This window comes from Colletotrichum tamarilloi, assembly GCF_030869305.1.
Source record: "Colletotrichum tamarilloi strain Tom-12 chromosome Unknown Scaffold_22.1, whole genome shotgun sequence".
Lineage (NCBI taxonomy): Eukaryota > Fungi > Ascomycota > Sordariomycetes > Glomerellales > Glomerellaceae > Colletotrichum > Colletotrichum tamarilloi.
This window is the reverse complement of record NW_026849405.1, coordinates 416,546-443,072: the sequence shown is the minus strand read 5'-3', so window position 1 is coordinate 443,072 and position 26,527 is coordinate 416,546. Positions and strand designations below refer to the sequence as shown.

Below are 26,527 nucleotides of genomic sequence, written 5' to 3'. Positions count from 1 at the left end.
TCACTGACTTCTCACCGCCACACAACCAGACAAGATAAGCCTCAAAGGATCTAAAGCTCCTCTTCCATTATGTTCAGACCCTTGCTAAGAAGCTACGTTGGCCTGATCCTGAGGTAACAGTGAATGAGCTAGGGCTGGCCTGCTGGGTACCTTAATTGTGTCAAACTTAAGTCGAGCATTCATCAAAGTCTAAATCACGATCAGGAGTCTTGACCTCCCCACCATCCTTTACTTGAGTTGAACTTCATTTCTCCAATCTTCTTCAAACTTCCGCAACTCATCTCTCTACCCTTGAAAGGGGCAGTCGACGGTAGCGTAAAACTAGTGTGATCGGTGAGCAGGGCCCCTAGAATAATCTCAAACGCAAGGGTCGGAAGCGTTGGGAAACAGGCATTACGAGCGGGTCTCGAGGTAACCTCCACAACATCGTCCGATCGGACCATCGACCGTCACTAACTAGCAGAGTCCTAGCCGGAGAATACGCGGTCCCCCATGATGCATACGTCCGGAGTCAGGGCGTCTTGAATTCGAAGACGCATCGCAACCAACTTGCATCTTGATGCCAGTAGAAAGTCTCACGTTCAGAAGGGCCTGATTGTGCCGCGAGAACGTATCGTGGCACGCGGAATGCAGTCTGTTCATCTCTTGTCCTCCGTGTAGACTGAAAATGGACTTTGTCCGCAAGCGCGTACCGACCTTGGAAATACGTTGGTTTCCCTCAAAGGTGGACCGATCTGCCTCCAGCGCCTGCCCAAAGTAGAGACTCAGATCCAGTTCAATCTTTTCTTTCCTGGGACTATGCCAGTACTCTCAGCTCTGGAACTTCTCTACTAAATTATCATGCGTCTCTTCGCGACCGTCGCTCCGGCCATTCTTGATCTGGCGGGCGATCATATCATCGCTGGTGCCCCATCGAATCAGATTAGCCTGGGGTGCTATCGGAGCCCTCTGGTCCGATAACTATCACTGGAATAGAGATCCAGCTGCATTGATGCTATCAAATGCTTGACGTCCCTGCCGTCAGAGGGCAATTATCTGTAGCATGGTGCCAAGACCCGGTGGGATCACTTCCAGAGAATGCACATCTACCTATGCCCCAGAGCAGCTGCACTTCAATGTGAGTCAGCCCAATCCGCGTGGCAAATCAGCAGGTAGTTTCAGTATACTGATGTTGGTACAGGGTTCTTTCCTCCCGTAAGAGATAACTCCAAACTTACTTCGATCATTTTCTAAATATGTCAATCGCAGCTGGCATCGGTAGATGATGTTTCTCTTCGAATCTGAGCTGAGGAACAAATGCTCTTACCAAGGAACACTACCCTACTGGGACTTGAGTCTTGAAAATACTGCGGAAAGCTTCGTCAAGTCGCCAATCTTCGACAACATATACGGTTTCGGGGGTAACGGGCCGTATATCGAGGATATCAGTGATGACGAGGAGTTCCCAGTCAAGACCCCCGCGGAAATTCCGGGAAGGAGCGGAGGAGGATGCGTCCAGGAGGGTCCATTTGCAAATCCCACGGTTCCCATAGGTCTTGGTGCGTTGTGAATTTCCGCAAACCACAAGGCTTCTGCCCCTGCCCGGCATCTGCTGACTTCACATCCTGGCAATAGGGTCCTCCGTTGAATCGTACCCCCATTGCCTGCGTCAAGATTTCAGTCCCACCCTCGTTGCCAGTGCCCTGAGAGACGAAATCATTGACCGTGCGCTCTCTGCGCCGACCTATGGCGAATTCAACTCTCATATTCAGGGCTACAGTTTCGAGTTTGACGGCCTGACTCTCCACGCGGGCATACATCTTGGCATTGGCGGTGCTGTTGGCAAGGTACGTCTGATCAGACGATGATCCTTTCCCATTTTACGGCCCTTTTTGGTTCTTTACTTTGTTAGTTGTGAAGTTGTGTGGTCTGAGGAAGCTAATGGCCAGGACCAGAATGCGGACATGTACTCCTCCCCCGGCGATCCACTCTTCTACTTCGTCCACGGTGCACTGGACAAGATCTGGAACGACTGGCAGCGACGAGGTAAGCATCCTTTTCTGCTCACGAACTTGACTTTCGTTTCAGTGCCACTTGTGAACAGACCAAGGCACTTGGACAAGCGGCTAGGCGCCCCGTTTTCCCCAGCATAAGAAAACGTTAAAAGGAGTCGTAGGCTCGATCTTGCTAACGATGGTCATAGACTGGCCCGCGCGCAAAACCGCTATCGGTGGCCCGGACACCATGTTCGCGTACCCATTCAACTTCTTCGGTGACGTACCGTACGAGAACAACACGTTGCAGTACCTTCTCAAGTACCCTAATTTTGGACAGGTATCCCCATTAGCGACGTGATGGATATCCACGGTGGTCCGTTTTGCTACGAGTATAACTTGTTTGAGCTATCAACTATACCATCTCAGTCTAGTGTGTTACAGCGGCTTCTGCACTCTAGTCGCAGCATCCGATTATACGAATCCGTCGTACAGCGACCAATAGCCGCCCAAGACTGATGAGCTACATCGGCCGCTGTCCTAGTGTGTCGAATCTTGGTTGAGCCGCCGCTGGTCTGGGAGGAGAATCCGTGCACAAGTTGAGGCGCGGGCTATTGCGGTTTAGGGTCTGGCAGACAAAAGACAAAAGACAGCCACGGTGGTCGATGTGCTCGGATAAAGTTTCACTACTGAATCAACATCGGAGGCATCCCCATTTGTCCTAGCTTGTGATTGCAAGTCGCTTAAGACGGCAATATTGCGGCGATGTTGTCTGGAGAGTTCCCGAGAGTCAATTGAATCCCATACCACTGCTAGATTATGTGTGGGTGAGGGGATGGGGCACTCATTATCACACTCCAATGTAAGCTTAAGTTGCATTACGCACTTTATAGATAACATGTGCTTAGAGAATGCTCAATCCGATGTAGATACATCGCCAAGTAATTCATGAAGGTGAAATGGAACTTTTATTAATCATGGTCTCAATCGACTGCGTGATGGGGACGGGACGAGACGATCATGTGACTCCTGGTCGTCCGCTATCCTCTTGAACCCTTCGGAAAATAGCGACATTTCGCTCGGCTTTGTGTGAAGTCCCCTTGATTCGACCTCAACTTTTGTTGACCTCAACGGGGACTCATTGATACACCATCTCTCATTTACCTCGACTCCTCCATACGTCTTGCTCGGTTTTTGTGGTGATGGAAAGTCGCATAGCTCAGCGGTGGCCTCTTCGTCACGGAGACTGCTGAGACGGCGTATCTCCGATGTAATCTCGATCTCTTTTGTGATAAAGATGTGGCCGATGCTACTCTGTAGGGTGGGCCAGAAGACGGGTAACGAGGCGCAAATCGTCGCCAAGTTGATCTCAACCGCAGCGAGAACGATGGGCACGCAGCCGTACCAGCTGGGATCGAGGGTCGGATAAGTGCCCGCTCTCGAGTGTGAAATGCCGATGAGACGGAAGATTCCAAGAACGTTCACGCTAGCGAAATTGAGTCAGACGGGAAGTGTTCGCTTTGAGATGGAAAGGAAGTTTAAGACATGGAACTTACAGAACACCCATGGTGAACAGACCAAGCAGGCCCAAGCGCGACTTCGTCCGAGTTCCAGCCTCCAGGAACAAGGGAATAGGTATCGCAAATACAATCAGGTCCAGTGCAACATTCATTCCGACGTGGCTTTCAAAGCTTTTCGCAAAGATAATGGGGTCGCGGGAGCCAAATGCCCATCGAGTATCCGTAGTCGATGAAAGGTCCCAAAAGGCCGACACGGGAAGGCAGGGGATCCAGGCAATGAAGGAGTAAGCTACACCCCATAGTGCGGTGATGTAAATGACGATAATGGTAACGATTCGAGACTTCGTGTTGCGTTCAAACATTCGTAGATATTGAAACAGTAAGGCCAATTTGATGAGGGCTGTTGCCATTGGGTATGCGCCGTTGCAGACATAAAAGGCTTTGATGAAATTTTGCATGCCGTTAACTCCAAGTAATAGAAAGTGCTTGCCCAGCCCATAATCCGTGGCTGCATTGAAGAGTTAGTGGACCTTTCTTTCGTAGGTAGGCGCCATAGAATGAAGACACTTACCCACACACGTTGCTATAGATAAAAGCAGGCTTGTGAGCTGCGGGCAAAATGTTAGACATTGAAAATAATGCGAAACGGTTGCCTGATAGCTACATACCAAAGATAACACAACGAAGAAGTCATCCCATCCCGGACACCGAGCAATAAATAACCGGACATAGAGTCGAAAGGCACCGCATATCCAGGCGACAAGCTACGGTAAATGGTCAGAAGCTAGAATTGTCTGGAAGTGGTTCATGGGCATCAAGTACCAGAAAGGAAACGACCATAGCCAGGACCGCAGGTCGTTGGTTGAGAACCGGCACAGGGTCTTTGAGGTTGTCGGCTTTGCCGAGTAATTCAAGTATGGAGCCGCCCATTTTCTACAAGGGTTCTCGAGATCGGGGCCGTTGCCGTTTGCATACTCGGGGGTGAGACTTCGAATTCCGTAGGTCGAAGTCCAGCTCGCGGGTAGATTTCGAATCGCAGTTCTCAGCCGTTGGCCAGCAAGAGTCGGCGGATGGTCAAATAAGACAACTCATTCGGGATTCAATGGAGACAACCTAGAGGGGTTGGAAAGGTTGGACAAGAGCGAAGGGGGGAGGGGCAGCAATGATAAATGGTTCCCGAAGTCAAGCCCTCCGTCGAGCCGTTCTCGAGATGAACCTGACTGGGGGTGTTTGAGTAGCTCCAGAAAGTGGTGCGCGCAACACCCTGCAGTGCGGTACCTCGAGAAAGCCGTCAGCTCCAGGGCCCCTGCACACGTGGTATGTGCATTCCGGAAACGGGTTCGGGGACACGGCTAACCAAGTGCCTTTTTGTTGCTGGCGAACTTGTTTCACCTGATGCAGATAGCACTGGCGTTTTGCGTGGACAAAGACGGTCAAGATCGCTCATGGCTGGCATTGGGACGAAGGCCTCAAGGTTCGAGGCTTCCTTGCCACTCACTCTATGTTAAGTTTTGTTCAGTGGACTGCGTAAGTACATGCAGGTTTACATGGTACGAGCTGAGGTGGTCTCGTCCCCGTCGAATCCCTCTCTCTTACTCTCTAGTTCTTGCTCCTCGCAAATCTCACCCTTGGAATGGAGACTCGATTCAGTTCCCCAACTTTCCCACCCAGATGAGAGAGACTCCACAAGCCGATCAGCCGATCAAAGTGCGAACAGGTCAATAAGAAACGCCCTGGATAATTAAAAATAAATGGCAAACATACGTAATTTTCGGCCAACCCAAAATTGCTGCTCACAGTGGAAATGTCTTGGTGTTTGCTTCTGCGCCCTCTCTTCTTTTTTCTTCCATGCCGCTCACCGTTGCTTCTCTATTCCTTCTGCAGCGTTAGACGTTTTTATTGGAGTGGCCCCGAGCGTGCAGCATGCAGATAGACTTGGACATGTTTGAAATGTCGTGCGTTTTTGCCCCATTCCCATTTCTTCCACATCTCCTTTCACAGTCGTATTTCTTCGCTTAGACGATAAAGTGACAAGCAAACACTCATCACATCATCATAAATCACAAAGGGGTTGTGCGGACGGACTCCTTGGCCCTTCCTGGAAGGCAAATGCAACATGAACAGCCATCGTCCCGTCTTTCATCGCAGAGGCGCAACTTGTCGGGGACTTCGCCTACCGACTGGCCTTCCTTTCTTGGATTTCTGCCATTTTTTGAGGGGTGGGAAACAGATGAAGGGACGAACAACACACACAAGACACCAGTCTTGTTCGTTGCATCCGCTCCCCTGCAGGACCACCACGTCCAAACGAGGGGAATTGGCGTATCAGCATCGGGCAAGTCGAGCCTGGAGGGTTCGCTCGGACAGCCGCGGCGTCGGACCGTCTGGGGCCAAGGCAGTCCGGGGTCTTTCTAAGAGCCCTCCGTTCAGGATCTACGGCTAGCTTGAGTGGAGATCGCTGGATCAGTGACGATTGTCTCTGTGCTTACTCTTCAATCGCATCCGGACCATGTTTCTTTATTACCTACCTACCGGCTTCCCGGACTTGCCTTTTTCTTTTACTGCCGGCCCAAATGGTCCTAGAAGGCTTTTGCTACGTCGATGGACAAGACTCCCTTGGTGAGACATGCTGAGGGGCCGCGGGATGATCGACACCCATTGGTAGATCTAGCCAGACCAGAGAGCTTTGGCCACCGGAATAAGCAAGCTGTGCAACGCTGGCACTGAGCTGGCGAACTTGGCCTGGGGATTATCGATAGTTAAGCGTCGTATCAAAAGTTTGGGCGTTGTCACGATTGATTTCCCACTCATGGTAAGTCGGCTCTCACTTGGTCAACTACTATTGCATGAAACAATCACCGGCTGCTCATAGCAAAGAAAACTCATGGCAACTCAATCTACATCTACTAATTCTGACCTCTGCCACGGAGAAGATGCCAGTTCTAGCTAAGCATGCCGCTTCAATTCAGCCAGCTCGCTTCCGCATGGCCTCTGCGCAAGCCACCGTAGTCCTCCGGCACCGTTGACTTGGGTCCAGCGATAACTTTAGCGATATACCTAGAGAGCTGGTTCGATTCCAACAATCTGGAATTCCTCCGAGTCAGATGCAGTTTAACTCGTCTGACAGTGAGTCCATTTTGGGCAGGGTTTCAGCCACATCTTCTTTGAGAAATCGAGATTATCTCGCGTCGGGAGGCAGCATAGACCTCCTCTGAGAACGGTCTGGCATCGGGAAGCGCCCCGTGAATTGTTTACAAGAAGACGCATGAGTCGAACTGGGTTCACCAATACATCGAATGAGTTTATGGTTAAACTTCGATGATCGATCATGTTGGCGTAGCTCAGCCTTGGCCGGTGCCTCTTCCTGCCTCTGCGAGCGTGATGTCCTGGCGCCGGCACTCCATATGACAGGCAAAAGCCACCGAAATCATCCCTAAGAAGCGCCTCATAACCTTCAGATTCTCGTTAATGGAGTCGAAACATCTCAAATGTTTCAAGCACAGAAGATCACGTTTGTGTGGATGGAATGGTGCATAAAGCCATGCCGACGGGATGCCTTCAACACAACTGATGAACATTGAAGCCAGTAATAGCCTATTTAATAACGATAATTACTGTCTTCACTATTCATCGAGTCCTTGGGCTCAGAATCAAAGCCGCATCCGGCTGTTGCCAGCATATTGTCTCGTTTCATGATGTCTCTCACAACAACGAATGCACATGTCAACAGCAAGCCACCACCCAGATGTCTTTGCCTCACGGACTCCGACTGCCACGCGACGTTCAGGTCATCAGGCTATCCTGACAGCACCACAAGCCAGCCTCACCAGAGACTATGGCATTATAGCCTACTCTCCTTTGCCCGATTTGTGAATCCGATGGAGTGGGGCATCGGCCGATATTGGCCAAAGCGTTATCGACCTTCCGGCCAGAATGAGGTCTGGCTCATGTTCGTGGCGCCGGGGCTGAGAGTCCGGCGGCTGTGTCGGTTCGGACCCACGTGAGCTAGAGACTCTTCCGGCCGAAAGACCTTCAAAAGAATAAGTTCCAGGGTACTAAGGCTCCTTGGTCGGCGGAAATCGCATCCGAGGATTGTGGTTCGCGGCCTGATTACCATGACCGCTGGCTTATTCACATAAGAACCGCATCGGGGATGGATCAGGGCATTATTCGTCCTGCTGCGGCCCAGCAATCTGGCATCGCGACGCCAAGGGCGCTGCTGCCAATCCTGCACTTAGACAAGAGCGGCAGGCAGACGTTCTACTTTCTCCTATTGCCAATACTTGTAGGAGGGTCCATACGCGTTCTTTGGGAGAATTCTCGATGGTAATCCCACTAGGTTTCCTGCTTCATAATCCCGACCCGGAGACGGTACGGGCACCGGAACTAAGAGCCTGCCTCGCCGAAACAAAGGTGGCGGCGAGCGAGGTCATATTGGTCCACTGAGCGTTTGATTCTGGATCAAAAGTCAATTGCGTCAAAGGCTCGATATCAACGTCGAATCAGTGGCACCCTCAACGGTTTGTCCAATGTTTGATTTCATGTTCGGGGTTCCGTTTCCGTCAACAGTCACCACGATTGCTAAGGGAGATTGCTCCCGTGGGGTTCTGGCACAACAAGATTCCAGAGCTATCCATGTCGAGGTCCTTGTTCCTCAGTCCCACTTCGATTCGGCTCGAAGCGCGCTGGGTCGACGCGATCTAGTTCTTCAGGGTGCATCTTTAGTATCCGGCGCTAGCATCTACAGGGCCTCGCATCATCTCATCTAACCTCCCACGTAGCCTTGACTATTGGGTGACTTTACGACTAAATAATACAATTACTATGTACTCAACAATACTTCATCGTCCCAGCAACCACACCGTCAGACTTTACAGAAACAGAGACCTTCTGAACATCATCTAAAGCAACGCCCATGCAACTTACCTAGAATGCATCTTTCGATGGAAAGGCTGCACACCGTTGACTTAATACCTGAATAGTGCCAAATAGTCTGAGCTTGAGCTCACTCTATGTGATATCCAGACATGCCAAACAACGATACTTCTGCTTTATTCTGGTTAGTGTCCTTTTTTCCGAAACAGTACTGCTAAGAATACCGTACAGTTCAAAACTCAGACAAATAGGCTTCAAGACGCCTAGCATGTTACCGTAGCCCAGGCGCAGATTCATGAGGACCTGAGTCAGGAAGCTCATGCGGTGTGAAGGCTCGAGGAAATGGTGAAGGCATAATCTCACGCTTACCTCAAGAGATGAAATTTTGTAACCCGACTCAAGTTACAATGCATTTCTTGGAATCATCACCGTCGTGGCTATATTACTCGGCTGATGCCGCTTAAGGAAGGGGCAGAGATAACTTAATGAGACCTTGAGACTACGGAAGCGGTGTTTGAAGCTAGCAGGGGCAAACAATGAGACTCAGTCTCCCTACCACAGGTGAAATGCAGAAATTCCTCAGGGTATCGCTATACTCCAACCTGAAACGCACAGATGCAACTGGAAGTAAGAATGAATGCCCTCTGGGAAGAAAACCGGCGGACTCGGCACACCAACGAGAGGAAAGAAACGCTCAAGGTACTTCAAAAAAGCAAGTCCCTAGACTTGCTACATAATGCCAAATTCCGCCGGGTCGCCTATGTGATCACAGATCAGGATGATCCGGGAGTATTCCTGCGAGTTCTGCTAGGGGGGCTGTGTTAGTTGGCTGGGCGGGCTGTGTCCCACTTTTTCTAACCAATAGGATAATCGCGATTTTCTCAGCTAACTACGGCAAGCAATTAATAATTCCAGCTTTCCACTACCAGCCTCGCGCAGAACCGGCTTACGTAAACTTATATAATTCGAAAATTATTTTAGCTTTTATTATAGTAATCAAGAGATCTCGACGAATCTCGATTTCTATTAATTTTGATTCGCAATAGCTTCACTTTTTATAAAAAGCGACGGCGAGGTTGGAGTTAATAAGTTAAAGTAGGCAAGTGGAAGTAAAAGTAGAAGTAGAAGTGGGCAATTAGCAGTAGTACCTAGAAATCGGTCGGAATAATCCCTGGCCTCTCATTGGTCGAATTAGTCTAGGAGAAGTGGGACACAGCCCGCCCAGCCAACTGACACAGCCCCCCTAGCAGAACTCATTCCTGCTGGCGGAATGCTGCAGTGATAGGTCATGAGTAGCAAAGATCGCTCAATGTCGGCACACACAGTCACAGTTACTACTTCTCAGATGGAAAGTTTACATGCTGAGGACATGAAAGTGGCTTCCAGAAATAATTTCACGGAAGTTTCTATTTACCAGAACCGGCTACATGATGCATCCGTCTCTCGGGTGTGGCTACGCGCATACGGGAGAGTAATATAGGGCAAGCTTCAGCAACATTGGCTCGGATTCCTGCCATGAATTCGTGATCGTGCTTCATCACCAAATATCACAGGCTTTCAGCACGTCTTACGATTCTTCATTCCAGTGTTGAACTGCTGCTGAAGCAAGCCCCCTATTGATCTCTCACACGTCTATGTACTATTAAGAATTGCTACACCCGTGGTCTGACCATAATTGAGGGTACCTTCGCGGCTCAGTCTAACTTTTCGAGTTCAGCCACCTTATCTACCTTAAAGCATGCGTTGAACGTGTCACATATCATGACGCTGAGTGGCCAGCTTTGGCTTCCATCGTCTTGATCTAGGTTACAGAGTGCCTTGGTAAGGAATTCGATTCGCTGATTCTGTCTCCGCCACTACTTCAAGCTGCTACATAAGGCGACGAGGCTATTTGGTATGTAACGCGTCCCTCATGCAAAAAAGCCTCCGGCTAGGGTGCTATAAATTGTAATCGTTAGCCGGACGCAATCTAATCTCTTTCACCATTTGCACCCCCGAAAATACTATCTGAACACTCCAATAAGACCGATTTTATTGCTCATTTGCTACCAGAAAAAAGAGAAAAAACACCATGGCCGTCGCCTCGCCTCAAACGGAGACATTCTCCGTCTTTCTGCAGGGATACCTTTCACGCCCTGATCACTTCTTCGAAGTAGTCTCGCCCGGCAGCAATCCGCAACCACCCAACCTGATCCGAAAACGATTCATCTTCAAACAGGCCTCTTTTAGCGGATTCACGACCGATCTCGATCCGAGTTTGAACCCCATGCATGGACAGATTGGTCTCTATGTCTCAGGCTTGACGGACCCAGAGGTCCAAAAACTAGACGACTTTACACGGAATATAGTCATGTCGACATGCATGAAAATGCAAGGCAAGGTGTCACTCATGTGCAACCACGGAACGGTCTGTATGAGGGAGGTTACTCTTTGGTTAGGGATCCCGAGGAATCAAGTGACACAAACCTCGAACGATGTTCAGAATCAACAATTTGCTGGTCACGGAAGTGGACCTAGGGCCGGAAATTCCAGCAACATAGCGAACCAAGCAGCTCAACCCTGGGATGGATTCCAAAACCAGATCAACAACGGGAATGGATCCTCATCATCCTTCGGCAACGTTCCAAATAGTACCGTTGGAAACAACAGCCAAAACCTGAGCCAAGATCTCAACGGCGCTGCACGGGCTGCTTGATTTCCCCGCATCTCACGAGTGCAGCGTCAACTTCATGGTTCAAAATGATCTCAGCTAGAATAAGAGCCGAGCGAACATACGCGATCATACACGAAAACACACGGAGTTGTCAATACACTCCAAGTCGGACATACCTACGAAAACCACAACATATGACGAATGTACGCCATAGCTTTTGAGTTATCAGTTTCACAAGAGGAAAGGGGGCTTAGTACCAACTTTCGCAATGGATTTCCAGCTTTTAATGACTGCGAAGCAAGAAGATTCAGATCAGACGACCACCACGCAGCAAATGCAGTAATTCTTTCTTCGAGTTTGGACAGTCTATCGGTGTCAGGGTAGATTCAAAAAATTGATATGAAATGAAGTCTTTCGCAATTCGTGTGATTCCCCCTCTATTTCTAGGTATCTCAAGCACAAGAGAACTGAACCGTGTAATGATTCTTACTTAGGCAACATGATGTGAGTTAGCCTGGATGCCCGCGACTTGCGAAGTCTCCGTGTAAACCGTTGTATCAATTGCCGACGTGGAGTCTCCTGGAGGTTTCAGCATGGACGAGTCAAGACTCAGATACGAATTCAAGTTGACGCTGGTCAATAGCGTGGAAATTCGGTACGACGCTGACATGCTACGGAAATCTCCTCTGTTTCTAGTGAAGATCGTCATCTTGGCTTAACATGACAGGGGAACGATGATGAGGGCTCGCCATTCTTACTGCAACGCTAAAAAAGAAATCCTCCCCGCACTTTTCATTCCCAAAATCTATAAAGAAGGTTGATTATGAAGTTTTCATCTTAAAACGCGGCATAGTGTCTGAATCTTCATCCAAGATTTGGGGCCGGCATCTGCTACACTTTTATGCATGACAGCTCTGTCAGCGCAATTAAGCCATGGCTTCTCGACTGTCAGCGATACTTTTGTACGCTCTGGTGGCTTCAGCAGACATCGCATCGGCTCGTTGCAAAGTATATCCAGGTGACATCTCCTGGCCCTCTGACGAAGCTTGGGCGGCTCTCAATGAACGGGTAGAAAACCGCCTCCTTAAGCCACGACCGCAGGCAGCAGCATGCTACAGTGGCGCCGAGTACGATGAGGCCGCCTGTGCCAGCATGACGGCCACTTGGACGAACTCCTACACCCACCTTGATGACCCTATCGAAATGTTCTCGCCCGTCTATCAGGGTCTCACGTGTTTGCCACCCAACATTTACGACTCTGGCAACTGTACCATGGGTGGATTCCCGTGGTACGTAATTAATGCCACTTCTGCCAAGCACGTACAAGAAGGCGTTAAGTTTGCCAAAGAGACGGGTGTGAGACTGGTAGTCAAGAATACAGGACATGACTTCTCAGGCAAATCGGGTGGTGGAGAGTCATTGAGTATATGGACACATCACCTGAAAAGCATTGAATTCATCGAGAATATTATCGACGATACCGAGGGATACTCTGGTCCTGCTTTCAAATGTGGCACCGGTGTTCAAGCTTTCGAGATATACAAGGTGGCGTCTGAATACGGTAGAGTTGTTGTTGGTGGCGAAGGACAGGTGCGTTGACCAAGATAGTACTGAACGATATTGGAACTAACTTTTCCTAGACTGTTGGGGTGATGGGAGGGTACATACAGGGTGGAGGCCATTCTCCCCTGAGTTCGATATATGGTACTGGGGCAGACCAAGCCCTGGCCTTCGAGGTCGTGACAGCGGACGGAGACCTTGTGACTGCAGACCACAGCCAAAATGCTGATCTATTTTGGGCGCTTCGAGGTGGTGGTGGCTCGACCTTTGCTGTAGCAATCTCGGTCACAGTCAAGGCCTTTCCAGACGTTCCCACAACTGCCTCGGCGTTCAAATTCTCTACGGCGGACGGTCTGTCCAACGAGACTTTTTGGAGTGGTGTACGCAGCTACTTCGACTCTTTTATTCACAACGCCGACAATGGCACGTACTCGTACTTCCTCTTGTTGCACAACAACCCAAGCCCTGGGAATTTTCTCTTCCAGATGACGCCCTTCTTCGCACCCAACAAGACAGCAAAGGAAGTGACCAGTTTGCTAGACCCATGGTTCACCAAGCTCCACGATCTCGGGATTAGGTTCGAACCTAATATCACAGAATACCAAAGCTTCTATCCTGCCTGGAAAGACTTCTTCCCGCTCGAGGTAGTCGAGAAGGTAAACGTTCAAAGCGGTTCGCGTCTCTTTCCCCGCAAGAATTTCGAAAGCGAAGAGCTGAAGCAGGCCACTTTTGAAGCTATCCGCACATCCCTCGAGACTAATCACGTCTTTGTTGGATTCAACATCAAGGCCATCAGTCCCGATGACCCAGACAACGCTGTCAACCCAGCCTGGCGCGAGAATATCTTGTTCGCTCTCCAGTCCGTCAGGTGGTCCATAAATGCCACCGCGGAGGAAATTTTAGAAGCCCGCAAAGGTTTCACTTTCGGAGATATGCAGCGGTGGAGAGATGTCTCTCCAGGTGCTGGCTCATACCTTGCTGAGTCGGACAGGATGGAGCCGAATTTCCAACAGTCGTTCTATGGCGACAGCAAATACCCTCGGTTGCTGGAGCTGAAACGTAGATGGGACCCTGAGGATGTTTTCTATGCTGCGACTGCTGTCGGTAGTGAGTTCTGGGAAGTTGTCACCGAAAATAAGCTCCCCCACGAGAATGGAAGACTGTGCCGGGTGGTTTGATAATCCGGGGGAGAAAGCAAGCAGCATATGCTCGAATGTCTATCGGTATTTATTTCTACTTACCTTCTTCAGACACAATGTAGCACACTTCAATTTATTACTGTGGCAAGTAAGTAGTGAGACGATGGATCCGATCCCTCCAACCGCTCTCAGTGCTCCGCCTATTATCGCCCAAAAGTCGCCTGTGTGTCTAGGAAACCGAGAAACTATAGGAGATAGGTGCATCACTGAAATGTGTTTTGAGTCTGTTCAATCCTATCGGAGCTACCCTTGAATCCATACCCATCCGATTGTTCTCCAGTTAAAACTCCCGGTCAGGATGAAGCCATACATGTAGACTGAAGGTTTGAAGTCTACCAGCCAGTAAGGTAAGGTACACTTGTGCGCCGTCTAACGGCCAAACTCTCTTGCATTCCAAGGAAGAGGTCCAGGTTTCTGACCCTATAAGAAGCGCTCTCCCATCCTCTATTAGTCGCACATCAATGCTCAATCCATCCTCCATTCACATTTCCACGCCCTGAGATATCCGTTTGAGCCACGCAAGTCTGCCTGCAAGTAACAGACTTGAAGCACATTTCTGCCATTGTTTTTGGAAACCCCTGGACGATAATCTCGCCATGGATATCAATTCAACTATAGCTTCTATTCCGAAGATGGATATCATGCCGCCTACTATTGAGGAACAGGCAAGCCTATGGAACTACACTGGCCCCGAATGGAATTGGACAGATTCAGACTGGGATCACATGTACGGCGAGCCCATTGGAATATGGGAATCATTGGCCAATCACTTTCTCGACCATATCCGGTCACAGAGATATCTGATTCAGACAGACATACTCTTCTACCCAGCTCTGATCTACATTCTCAACTTGGCTTCTCTCGCAATCGCCTTCAACTCCAATGGCCGATATCGCACAGCCTTCGTCGGTGCATCCCTCGCCTTGGCAGCCGCTATCATTCAACAAGTCTCCAACCTACCAATCTTCTACGCTGTCAAGATCACCCTTGTTCAGGTACTCGTCATTCAAAACATGGGTGCAGCTGTTATGATACTATGGGAAGATATCGCCGTTACTCAAGAGCAAAAGAAACTTCCTTGGGGACAACGCATCCTCGCCACCTACAAACTCATGTGGAACGCACGCTTTGTCAACACCAGTCGTCCGGCTCCTGTCCTCCACTTGATCATGGCAGACGAAGAGCGCAAGAGGCAGCTCGCAGAAGCATCCATCACAGCTACGATCGAAGAGACATCCGCCGAGAAAGCCACCATCAACAATGAAAACTTGGATCAGAGCTCGGCTGAGGCAAACAACAACAAAAGTATGCTCGAACGGATCAACAGTTCCCGTTACTTTGTACTTCGAGTCAGCCATAACGCTTGGAACAAAACCAGCCAGCTCTTTGCCCGCTTTTGGAACTCTCTCAGTCCAAGAAACCGCTGGATCATGGCTACGATAGCCAAGATCACTCTCATCTTCATCTTGGAACGTGTCAAGGACTACGTTTGGGACACGTACGCCTGGTATTCCCATGAAGACATTGCCCCCCACAAACGTTCTTACTTCCGCCGTCTCCTTCGAAATGAGACCGACCTACGGGAGGTGGTTATCCGCTGCTACTTCGCCTTCGAGGGCGTTTGGGGCGCTTTCTACTGGTACACCTTCATCCACTCAACCGTCGCCCTTTTCTTCGTAGCGCTTCACATTGATGAACCCGAAGAGTGGCCTCCGGTCTTCGGCGATATCCGCGAAGGCTGGAATCTCCGGCGCTTTTGGAGCAAATACTTCGATCGACTCATCTACCGCACCACTAACGGATTGGGCGAGATGATCTTGACTACCCTTGGCGTAGGTCAGCGACCTTTCCGGGGAAAGACTCGCTGGGTCCTGAATGGACTCATCTTCTTCCTTAGTGGTATCTTCCATGCTGGCACTGAGTATATCTGCGGAATCAAGTGCCACGTTGGTGTGGAGGTCTGGTGGTGGATGTTGAACTACATCGCGATGATCATGGAAACGGCCTTTCTCTATGGCCTTCAGACTTACTTCCCTCGGTTCTATCATAAGATGAGTGGAAGAGTTGGGAAGTCGATCGGATACTTGTGGCTGTTTGCGTTCCATTTCTATGCCAGTCCCAAGAACCAGTTCATTGCACTGAACTGTCTGCCGCCGTTCTAGTCTCAGGGCACTGGGTAGTATGTGGTTCTATGGAAAGTGACGGGAATGCTTGACGATTAGACGATTGATGAGAGATGAATGCTTCGAGGGTATGACATTGTAGTAGTGTTGGATAATAACATCCAGTACGATAGATCCAATAAGAAACCACACAATCACAACATGATCTTATACGCGCTTGTGGAACTCCTCGTTCAAGTATGTCATGTGCCATCACGTAGACGTATGTATTCAGCTAGTTACTCAAAGGCAGCCTTCCCCTTTACTTCATCTTCGAGCGACCTTCTGGCAAGACCCCGGATAGCTTTTCATACTTCTCTGCGGCGGTCTCCCTCAAGTCTCTCCGGGCGTTTAAGGTGGTAAGGTTCCCAATTTCTCATACACAGGTTGAAGTCAACATCTGGAGTTTCAACTGATCATAGAAGTCCCGAAATGCCACACACGAATGCAATTGAGCTAACCCCCGCATCTGGGGCCAGCATCGGAGTTAGCTTGACAGGTGCCACTGCGCTTGACACCGTCACCTGAACTAGCCTAGCGCTAAGTCACGATCTTCCGGAGCTTCTCATACACATCTTAAGAAGCGCTTACTTCTGCACTTGGAGGATTATGTCGCATTTTGAAAATAAACCAAACATACAGATGCCTGTTCGGCGGGTTAGAGACTTCGACTTTATCCAATGATGCAGTTACCCTTCTCATTTGCTGCTGCATACCATTCGTGCATGCTGTTCCCAGCCTCCACCGTGCATTGGGCCGGATTTGCAATTGGCAGCCAAACTCACCTGTGCATGCAAGCCAACCTCGCCAGTCGAGGGCTTGAGTAGTAAAAACTGGTGCTGTTCATCATCTCCCGAACTGATGTCCGTCACGTGCAATATTTCCCACCTAGAAAAGTTGGAGTATCGGGTGTTGCAGGCGTCCTAGTTCACTCTAAGTGTATTATGAACGCCGGTAGCTGCATGTGAAATCCCTCGCCTCGAAACACTAACCCCAGAATTGACTTACAAGGGTCGGTTAGTCACACACACACTTGACTTAGAGTCACACTTCAAGAATACGCCATGTACATCCACCTCGACTCACAGTAAAGGCCGACCTTCTACCGTACTTACCGTCACATAAAGTCGATAACTCTTACATCTTTCATATTGATTTCTGTCATTTTGGTTCCTTTTCTTACTGAACAGGTAAGATCAGAATACTCTGGACAATGGCGAGAAATCTCAGCACTCTGCCGACCTATCTCACCCGCCTCTTCAGTCTGGCGGGCAGAACAGCAGTGGTCACTGGTGGTAGCTCAGGAATCGGAAAAGAAATTGCCCTCGCCTTAGGTCAAGCCGGCGCAAAAATCATACTCATTGCACGGAGATCACAACCTCTAGCAGCGACAGTCGATCAGCTCACACAACTTGGTGTCCCCGCGACGTCCATCACGGCAGACCTCGCCAACCTAGCAGACCTCAACCACGCCAGCGCTCGCATCAAGTCCGCGCACGGCATACCAGACATCCTCGTCAACGCAGCAGGCGTCAACAACCGCCCGCCATTGTCACGAATAACACAAGGAGACTGGGACTACACCATCGCCGCGAACCTAACTGCCCCGTTTGCCTTAGGCCAAGCATTCGGCCCGGGAATGGCAGAGCGCGGAAGCGGACGCATTATCAATCTTGCCAGCCAGCAGTCATTCCGCGCATTTGGCAACAGCGGTGCTTATGGTGTAGCAAAAGGCGGTTTGGTGTCGCTTACGCGCTCTCAAGCCGAGGCCTGGTCGCCGAGCGGGGTTCTGTGCAACGCCATTGCGCCGGGACTCGTGGACACTCCGATGACTGAAGAGGTCTTTTCGGATACGGAGAAGGCGGAGACACATGCGGCGCGGACAATGACTGGACGTAATGGCAAGGCCGAGGACTTTGCCGGAGTTGCCGTATGGTTGGCGAGTGATGCAAGTGCTACTGTCACAGGGCAAACCATTTGCGTCGATGGGGGGTACTCGGCTCATTGATATGATCTGATCTTTCACGCATTGAACGCTCTACTCCGAGCATATCCTGCAGTATTACAGCACATATACTGTTCCAGCTTGTACAACCATGAGCAGAGGCTTATGTTGACGTCTCACTAAAGAGGGCATTCCGGGCAAATCTGCGGAGTCCATGAGAAACAACATTGGGTTATACTTCGTCTGATTCAATATCCGAGCTTGGCATACGCAATCCCCTATTTAAGCTCCCATCAACCCCTGATGCAGTGGTGAGTGGAATATTGGGTGATCATTGTATTCGTTTCTTCATGTTTACCTCATGGATACCTTCGCAAGCATTGGGAATAGAAATTGCACAAGCCAATCATACTACTTCATCACTCATGTTCAGATCATCAAAGTAGCAAATATGCCGGTATCACTAACATGACATATTACAAGCGTGCTTCATCGCTACCATGAGTCACACCTACTGTGCATAGTTTTTTGAAGTCCTCTATATGATTGATTTCTACAGGTTGATCGTTCATCACGACTGTAAGCATAGTCTATTGGTAATGGAAGTAAAGCATGCGATTCAAAATTGCGGTGTACGAGAAAGTTCGAAGGGGTATGTTTGCAAGTTGCTACGAAATTTATGGACTTTGACGCTGCCGAGACCACATATCGATAGAAGAATGTGCGCTACCATCGTCGCTGTGATGCTGCTCTTGGTCTCGCACGCCCATGAATCCGGTAATAAGATCTTGACTTGGTCCGGTAATATACACTTCAGTATGGGCACCCACTTCGTGTTATGCTGAATTCATCTGTTGCGCCCCATCGGTTTCGGACTCGCCGTGGGTTTCCTCTCGTAAACGCGAGAAACACGAAGACGCGGGAGCCACACACCATCATTGCGTTGATTTATGAGATGTAGAGAACTCTATATCAACTCATTTGGGCTGTATAAAGCCAGTGCGCACTCGGCAGTATGAGCCATGGGATCTGCTATCTAGAATTGCGACCCTGTAGCTCACTCTTAATATATCAACATTTCAGAGATGTCTTCCACCACTGAGCTGCTTTCTGACCTTATAGGAAAGCTATCTGCTTTCGTTGAATCCCCGTTAAAGCAACCTGAGATGGATGAAAAAATTACACAAATTGCGGAAAGGGTCATCGGTACTGCCCGGCCTGATATGCCCGACTAGACTACAAGGGTCAATGGATTCGGCGAGTTCGTTGTCATGAAGCTTTTCATTGATTGGAACGCGTTTGAAGCAATTCCTCCAAGTGGAACTATCTCGTATGACGAACTTTCCAAGAAGCTCAACGCTGACAAGTCTTTGGTTATCAAAGGCTCCGTTTTGCGCGGCATCCCGATGCTAATGACATTGAAGAACGGATTGCACGACATCTGACCGCGCGTGGATTACTGATACAAGTAGGTGAAGAGGGTTTGGCACATACCGAGATCTCCCAACGCTATCTTCCTGGCTTGACGGATACAGTCGTGTTTAGTTTCTAGTAAGAAAACGTAGACCTTATCTAAGTTATGTTCTTTCGGTGCTAAAGGGGTCCAGGTATGAGGAAACTATCGTGCCTTCTGTGAAAATACCAGAATCCTTCGCAAAGTACGGCCGCCGGGAGCCAGATTCTGAGATCCGAACACCACTGGCCTCTGGATTCGGCCAGCCAGAGGTAACGCCGTACGAAGTTTACTACCAAGAACCAAAGAGAAGGGACCAATTCCAGAAAGTCATGCAAATTGAACAATATGCGGCACATTTCACCGGCTCATACGACTTCACTTGGATCAAGGAGAAAATCCGAAACGTGGGCGAGCAACGGGCAGTCCTTGTGGACGTCGGCGCCGGAAATGGTCACGTCGCCAAGGCCATATTGCAGGAAATCTGATACATCCCAGTGGAACGCGTTGTTCTCGAAGATAAAGAGGACGTGCTCAATCATGTAGCCGCAATGAATGATACGTGGCTGAAAGATGCTAAGTTACAAATCCACAACTTTTATACGAGGCAACCTATCAAGCGTCAGTACTTCATTATCCTGTTCAAACTCACAGAAACCTTGACTCATGGCTTTTCTCAGACGCTCTGGTTTATTGGATACGTCGATGCCTACATAATTATGGCGATGAGACTTGTGTCAACATACTAATACAAATCGCTGAGACCATGGCATCCGATAGCAGGCTCCTGATCGCCGACAACATCATCCCTAATCCGCCTCCGACTTGGACTTGGAATGCATGCTGGACTTCACAATGTTGAATATTGCTGGCAAAGACAGAACGGCCACTGCTTTCAGTGACATCATCACCCGTGCGGGACTGAGAATGGTAAAGGTACATGGTATGGATAATGAATTACAGGTCGTCGAGTGTGTCAAGGCTTGAAGATATGTTTGGGCCTTCAGCCGTGGCTCGAGGCTTGGATGGGTTATGTGTTTCAACATTAGATATATTTAGTCCTTCAACGGGCTTTTGGAATGCACTCGACGGAGCAAGCATAATTCTTCCCCAAATATGTAAACATCCAAATGGAGGATTCCCAAATCATATGTGTCGTCCAATGGAGTCTACCTTGAAATATAGTGAGTACTGTGACATGTCGAAGTTCCTGATAGCTGGCAAGTCAACTGACCTAGATTCGCTGCAATGACTCCGCAGCATACATTGGTCTAAGTTGCAAAATCGTCAGAGGGCCTTCGTAGTCTTGTAGATGAATTGCTGACTCATGATTGTAGCCACAAACCAATCCCCTGCAATATACTCCTTTGATGTAGGATATCCTGGTTCGATGACAATCAGGTTCGTCTCGTCTCGTTATATTTTTGTCACTGTTAGTACCAGCAAAGACTCCTGACAAACCAAGCTACTAAGTGCCCAGTAATAGTCAATGTCAAAGCCAACTCTAAAATCACTCTGCTTCTCAACACATTTCAACTTCGATGGCCCCACTGCCTTGGTAATGGGTATAGAGAAGAGTCGATTTCGTCTAAAGACTGGCTTATTTCAAGTCTTAGGGAGGCCCCAAGAGTAACCTAACGATCTCGAGTGCCATACTGAGAAGTCCATGGATATGTGCGCGAAGGCAAAATGATCAGGATCTACAAGTCTGGCCAGGAAGGCAGCACAGCTTCCACGACGGGCTTCTCCGATTCCAATACGTAATCTTTACCAAAGACTCTTCTCAAGCAATCAACTTGATATTGTTCTGTTCTGACCTGAGAGCTTTAAGCGAAGCAATACCTGTATTTTCTCTTACGCGACCTCATCCTGGTTTGACGTGCTAGCCAACAGGTTCCAGATGGGTCCGCTGGGATGCAATTAATATGCGGACCTAACCTTAACTCCCCCCACAATCACGCCCAGAGCACATCGCAGACATCGCTCATGCCCTTACTGCAGAGTGAATTATTGGTCTTATTTAGCCGTGTACTATTTTCAAACCATCTAATCGTCATACTATTTCTAGAGTCAGAATCTCTTCAGGTTTTCCAATGTACTCATTTAGGGCAATTCGGGGCCTCCCTTAGGTCACATCAAGCGGACATTGTCTCAATTTGGGTGAGTATAATTGCCTTGTCATCATCTCAAGTTCGGAAAGCTTGTGGTCGCCGGTGGTATTGGGTGGTAGAACCACAGAGTGCTGGGATGTGAGCTCGTAGGATGAGGGCGCACTGGGCCGCTTGACCAGTCAGAGGAGCATGTCACTAAAGTTTGTTTGCAGAGCGACCTACTCTACTAAAATATTTAGAGACAACTTTACAACTGCGACCGCGTAGTTTCGTTACACACGTGCGGCTGATGGCTGCTAGATTCTTGGTAAAGTTCAAATGCGGGTTTCTCGGGACTTGTGTGGAGTCCGTTCACCTGTGTCGGTATCGCGATTGCAAACAGTAATGGCAGTAATCCATGGTTCAGATTAAGTTAAATCTAGCTTTTATTAATGTGAAAGCGATGAAAGCATATAAACTCGATCTCAAAAGCTTGAGCTGTGTGGTTAATTGGGCGTTGGATCGTTTGTTAGCCTGCTATTCAAGAATGGCATTTGCAAGAGAGCTGAGTATAGCGAAGTCATCGGTTTGATCATTCTATGAGGAACACATAGATAAGTGCATTTTTTGGATACTAGAGTACATGACATGACAATAATCGAAATAAAGTAGTTTATCTATGGGACCGCGCGTGCTATCAACAACTTGACAGCTCAAGCAATGATAAATCGCAAGCTCTGTTATCTTGGCGCGCCGCGTACCCGTCCCATCCGACCCATGGTGAACCGGGGATGCCTCCCCCGGCGATACCGGGGTCGCCGTGAGCTATCCGGAATAGGCAGGAGACTTCAGGTGAACCCCGCCCGATTGTTTGCGGAGTGGATTCCTCCCGGCATTTCGCTCGATATTTCTCCAAAACGTTTTCCTCCCTCGGTCTTCCCCCTCAGATAACCAATGAAGACTTGGATACTGACAGTTTTGGCTTACGGTTTACACGCCGAATCCCAGCCACTCACGCACTTGACTCGCTGTTTCTTGGCTCCATGTTGGCTTCCATGCAGGTTTCCTGCAGACTGCCCGCACTAGTGGCTAGGTACAGAGTCCAGGACTCCAGAGGTTGCTGATGCTTTGCAGTAACATCTAGGTAGCTCACCGAACTTTGAAGCTCGACGTCACGAACCGGGCCGGGCCCTGCTGCTGAACGGCGAGGCGAACAGGCATACACGCGGGGAAGCTAGGTAGAACGTGGGACAATTTGACAAAGCATATTTCAATTCCGCAATCGGGTTTTCCCTATCTACGGAAACGGGGCACATCTGACATTACCAACGATTGCGATAGGGTACAGCGGCCACCGTTCATGATCTGCAGGCTGCCGAAATGAAGCTATGAGCCTTTTCCACGTTCCCCCCCCAAACTGTCGGGTCCATAATCTCCTCGGTTTGTGGGCGAAGTCGGCGAGTCTGCTCGATTGCGCCATAGAGCGTGAAGATTTCCGTTCATATTAAACGTTGGCAGCTTCTTCTCGTGGTTACCTCGCCGGTATCCTCCTTCTCTCGGTTCTGCCAGGCCGTTTCCGGTTCCAATACTGCTGCTTGCTTTCCCTTAGGACCACCCAGGTACACCGTGCTGTTCCTTCTCGACGAGCTGTGAAGTAGACGAGACACCTTGTGAAGCTTGCTCAACCTCCCCAGCCGGCTCATCATGAAGTTCTGCCTGACTTCCGCTGCCCTTGCGCAGCTCCTGCTCGGCATCACCACCCAGCCCGCCCTCGCGGCCCCGAGCCACAGCACGATCCCGAAGCTGGGCGCCGTCGCCTCAGAGTCCGACATCTGCAGCAAGATCGGCACCGAGCTCCTCAAGAAGGGCGGAAATGCTGCCGACGCGACGGTCGGCACCGTCCTCTGCGTCGGTACCGTTGGCATGTACCACAGCGGCATCGGCGGCGGCGGCTTCATGCTTGTAAGATCAAGCAATGGCACCTACGAGTTCATTGACTTCAGAGAGACGGCCCCGGCCGCCGCCTACGAGGACATGTACACGAACAACACAAGAGCCAGCTTGTACGGAGGTCTCGCTAGGTAAGCTGAATCCCTGCGCCAGTGCAAACAAGTGACACCAAGACTGACATGGCAATTCTCTCAGCGGTGTCCCTGGCGAGCTCCGCGGCCTAGAGCATCTGCACAAGAAGTACGGCAAGCTGCCTTGGTCAAAGGTAGTCGAGCCTGCGATCAAGGTCGCCCGCTACGGCTGGCGCGTGAACGAGGACTTGGTCAGATACATGAAGTCAGTCACCCCCAATGGCAACTTCCTGACCGATGATCCGTCATGGGCCATCGACTTCGCGCCGCACGGTACCCTCCTCAAGCTCAACGAGACGATCACGCGCAAGCGCTACGCCGACACCCTCGAGGTCATCGCAAAGGAGGGCGCCGACGCCTTCTACACCGGCGCCATCGCCAACGCCACCATTGCCGCCTTGTCAAAGTCCAACGGCACCATGACCATGGCCGACCTCAAGAACTACACCGTTGCCATCAGAGAGCCCGCGCAGATCTCATACAGGGGTTACAAGCTCACGGCCTGCAACGCCCCCTCCGGCGGCATCGTCGCCCTCAGCGCCCTCAACATCGTCAGCGGATACGAAGGGTTTGGCGACCCGGCCTCGCGGAACAGCACCGTCCACCGACTGGACGAGTCCATGCGCTTCGCCTACGGCCAGCGCACCAAGCTCGGCGACCCGTCCTTTGTCGACGGTCTCTCGGCCTACACCAAGAGCATGATCTCCCCCGAGGTCGGCGCCGAAATCCGCTCCAAGATCTCCGACTTCCGCACACAAAACGTGTCCTACTACAACCCAGAGGGCATCGAGTCTCTCGAGACCCCGGGAACCTCTCACATCGCCGTCGCCGACGCCAGCGGCATGGCCATCTCCCTCACCACGACTGTCAACCTCCTCTTCGGCTCCCAGCTCATGGTCCCCGAGACAGGCGTCATCATGAACGACGAGATGAACGACTTCAGTATTCCCGGCTCCAGCAACGCCTTCGGCTTCATCCCCAGCCCGGCCAACTACGTCCGCCCCGGCAAGCGACCCCTCTCCTCCATCTCCCCCGTCATTGTCGAGCACCCCGACGGCAAGCTCTACTTCGTCATCGGCTCGGCCGGCGGCAGCCGCATCATCACCGCCACCATCCAGAACCTCCACAACGTCCTCGACAGGAACCTGACCGCGCCGCAGGCCCTCGCCGAGCCTCGTTTCCACGACCAACTAAGCCCCAACACGGCTGCTTTCGAGTACGCTTACGATAACGGCACCACGAGCTACCTTGCGAGCTTGGGTACGACCGTCACCTGGGTTGCGCCTGGTGGTAGCACGGCGCAGGGTGTGAGGCTGCTGCCGAACGGCACGTTCGAGGCAGCTGGCGAGCCGAGGCAGAAGAACTCGGGTGGATTTGCTGTCTAATCGCGGTAGAGTGATTGTAGAGTAGCTTGTCTAATAATGTAATAATGTCTTCAAAGCACCCTTGTGTGGACTCGGTCCTGAACCTAACGGGTCAAATTCAATGCACCAAGTGGCATTCACAATACCACGTGAGTGACTTTTGCTCGAGTATCCTCCGGCACACCTTAAAGAATCATGGAGTGGCATTGTTATACTCATTCAGCACTTTTACTCACTCAAGCTCCATACATCAACACACCCGCATCATTGCAGCTCGGCCAACTGATGCCTCCTGACTTTTGGTTCAACATGCATCTCTCTCACAACACTCCTCGCTTCCAGCTCCGGCTTAGCATAGTACTCTTCCGCGCCGTTGGATGCTATTTGACTACCGTCTAATTCGCCCGGATGATTGACTTCATAAACATGGCCCTGTGCATCCCGGCCCGGCCGCGAGCGCTTCTGTCGCCGGCGCCACAAAAAGAAGGCCGCAGCACACAGGGCAATAGCCACGAGAGAAGTACATGCGCTCACGGCAACAATCGCACCGGTGGATATACCAGAGCTACCGGAATTCGAAGCAGCCGGTGATGAAGACGACGTCGGTGACGCAACGCTCGTGAGGCCGCCGGAGCTAAATGGTGAGGAGGACGCGGTGTCCGCCGCAGACGTCGCAGTTGCGGATGTCGAGGTCAATCCAGTTGCAGCTTCAATGTCTTCGTATCAGCATGGATTCACACCGAATCGATGATCGAATCAAAATCAAGGCACCACTCACAAGTAGTGACTTTGTCAGTCTTTTCCATCTGACAATACGCATCAAACACGCTCGTCGCACTCTCAACCTCGACCCCAGACCGTCCGCAATTCTTCGCGACCGACGTCGCAATAATCTCCCTAAACCTGTCGGAGCTCGCCGTGCAGAAGCAGCTATACGACGTCGTCTTCCCGCCGTCACCGCACCCCGCCACCATGTCCCGGACGATCGAGCTGATGGGCGGCTCGGCACATGACGGCAGTGAATCGTACCCGTCGGCCTGGTTGAGGTAATACGTAGCGTGCGCTTGGCGGAAGCCGCTGAGCAGCAGAAGCAGACTGCAAATCAGGTATCGATAGGCATTGTGTTCGAAGGAGGCCCGCATGTTTCCGTTCCTTCGGCGGCGGCCTGGCTTGTTGCCGGGAGAGACCTGTCAGCAGGAATAAGGTTTGAACCTTGGTTACAAGTAGAAATTGGACAGGGGCTGGGTTTCGGGGCAGTGAACTCGACACCTACTCCGCGGAGAGCGTCAAAAGGGGAGAAGAAGCATTAAACCAGGAGTAAATTCACTGGGGGCTTGCAGGTCATAAGTAACTTCTCAAAGAGGAGTTGCTCTTCATCAGCCTCGTGACTGAAACATGGTCGACCACTTCTCCTTACAGCAAGGGGGGCAGATATTCTCGTCTTCAGTTGGCCAGGGTCTCCACGCCACGTGCATAGCGTGCTGGCTCACACGCTATCTGTACCCATTGTGTTTATCAACGAAGAACAGCATGCATCCTCCATGGCCTGAAAGTCGAGGTAGCTTCGAGTTGGCTGTATCTTAGGCGTCACTCACCAGGCAGACTCTTCTGTTGGTGGTCCTGCCAATGGTTTATTTCCACGAAAGCGCGGG

General features: G+C 50.5%; 10 protein-coding genes across 10 annotated transcripts; 8 read left to right on the top strand and 2 right to left on the bottom strand.

Annotated features, from left to right (window-relative positions):
* Nucleotides 1-1,261: 1,261 nt before the first annotated feature.
* On the top strand, nucleotides 1,262-2,334 carry CTAM01_07344 (uncharacterized protein; the record flags this gene model as incomplete). Its single annotated transcript, XM_060523367.1, has 4 exons — nucleotides 1,262-1,538; nucleotides 1,615-1,826; nucleotides 1,935-2,025; nucleotides 2,183-2,334. The coding sequence occupies 4 exons, from the start codon at nucleotides 1,262-1,264 to the stop codon at nucleotides 2,332-2,334; spliced, it is 732 nt and encodes a 243-aa protein (XP_060382105.1).
* A 614-nt stretch (nucleotides 2,335-2,948) lies between these two features.
* CTAM01_07343 (uncharacterized protein) lies at nucleotides 2,949-4,423 on the bottom strand (the record flags this gene model as incomplete). Its single annotated transcript, XM_060523366.1, has 5 exons — nucleotides 2,949-3,459; nucleotides 3,530-4,001; nucleotides 4,065-4,101; nucleotides 4,162-4,257; nucleotides 4,316-4,423. The coding sequence occupies 5 exons, from the start codon at nucleotides 4,421-4,423 to the stop codon at nucleotides 2,949-2,951; spliced, it is 1,224 nt and encodes a 407-aa protein (XP_060382104.1).
* A 6,016-nt stretch (nucleotides 4,424-10,439) lies between these two features.
* Nucleotides 10,440-11,063, top strand: CTAM01_07342 (uncharacterized protein; the record flags this gene model as incomplete). The annotated part of the gene is made up of 1 exon (XM_060523365.1): nucleotides 10,440-11,063. The coding sequence occupies one exon, from the start codon at nucleotides 10,440-10,442 to the stop codon at nucleotides 11,061-11,063; it is 624 nt and encodes a 207-aa protein (XP_060382103.1).
* Nucleotides 11,064-11,954: 891 nt separating this feature from the next.
* On the top strand, nucleotides 11,955-13,759 carry CTAM01_07341 (FAD binding domain-containing protein; the record flags this gene model as incomplete). The annotated part of the gene is made up of 2 exons (XM_060523364.1): nucleotides 11,955-12,611; nucleotides 12,662-13,759. 2 exons carry the CDS (start codon nucleotides 11,955-11,957, stop codon nucleotides 13,757-13,759), a joined length of 1,755 nt encoding a protein of 584 aa, XP_060382102.1.
* A 653-nt stretch (nucleotides 13,760-14,412) lies between these two features.
* Nucleotides 14,413-15,942, top strand: CTAM01_07340 (uncharacterized protein; the record flags this gene model as incomplete). The annotated part of the gene is made up of 1 exon (XM_060523363.1): nucleotides 14,413-15,942. One exon carries the CDS (start codon nucleotides 14,413-14,415, stop codon nucleotides 15,940-15,942), a length of 1,530 nt encoding a protein of 509 aa, XP_060382101.1.
* Nucleotides 15,943-17,155: 1,213 nt separating this feature from the next.
* CTAM01_07339 (short chain dehydrogenase) lies at nucleotides 17,156-17,950 on the top strand (the record flags this gene model as incomplete). Its single annotated transcript, XM_060523362.1, has 1 exon — nucleotides 17,156-17,950. The coding sequence occupies one exon, from the start codon at nucleotides 17,156-17,158 to the stop codon at nucleotides 17,948-17,950; it is 795 nt and encodes a 264-aa protein (XP_060382100.1).
* Nucleotides 17,951-19,688: 1,738 nt separating this feature from the next.
* On the top strand, nucleotides 19,689-19,886 carry CTAM01_07338 (uncharacterized protein; the record flags this gene model as incomplete). Its single annotated transcript, XM_060523361.1, has 1 exon — nucleotides 19,689-19,886. One exon carries the CDS (start codon nucleotides 19,689-19,691, stop codon nucleotides 19,884-19,886), a length of 198 nt encoding a protein of 65 aa, XP_060382099.1.
* Nucleotides 19,887-23,134: 3,248 nt separating this feature from the next.
* Nucleotides 23,135-24,896, top strand: CTAM01_07337 (gamma-glutamyltranspeptidase; the record flags this gene model as incomplete). Its single annotated transcript, XM_060523360.1, has 2 exons — nucleotides 23,135-23,511; nucleotides 23,576-24,896. 2 exons carry the CDS (start codon nucleotides 23,135-23,137, stop codon nucleotides 24,894-24,896), a joined length of 1,698 nt encoding a protein of 565 aa, XP_060382098.1.
* A 243-nt stretch (nucleotides 24,897-25,139) lies between these two features.
* Nucleotides 25,140-26,017, bottom strand: CTAM01_07335 (uncharacterized protein; the record flags this gene model as incomplete). Its single annotated transcript, XM_060523358.1, has 2 exons — nucleotides 25,140-25,582; nucleotides 25,654-26,017. 2 exons carry the CDS (start codon nucleotides 26,015-26,017, stop codon nucleotides 25,140-25,142), a joined length of 807 nt encoding a protein of 268 aa, XP_060382096.1.
* CTAM01_07336 (uncharacterized protein) lies at nucleotides 25,302-25,925 on the top strand (the record flags this gene model as incomplete). The annotated part of the gene is made up of 2 exons (XM_060523359.1): nucleotides 25,302-25,395; nucleotides 25,732-25,925. 2 exons carry the CDS (start codon nucleotides 25,302-25,304, stop codon nucleotides 25,923-25,925), a joined length of 288 nt encoding a protein of 95 aa, XP_060382097.1.
* Nucleotides 26,018-26,527: the final 510 nt, after the last annotated feature.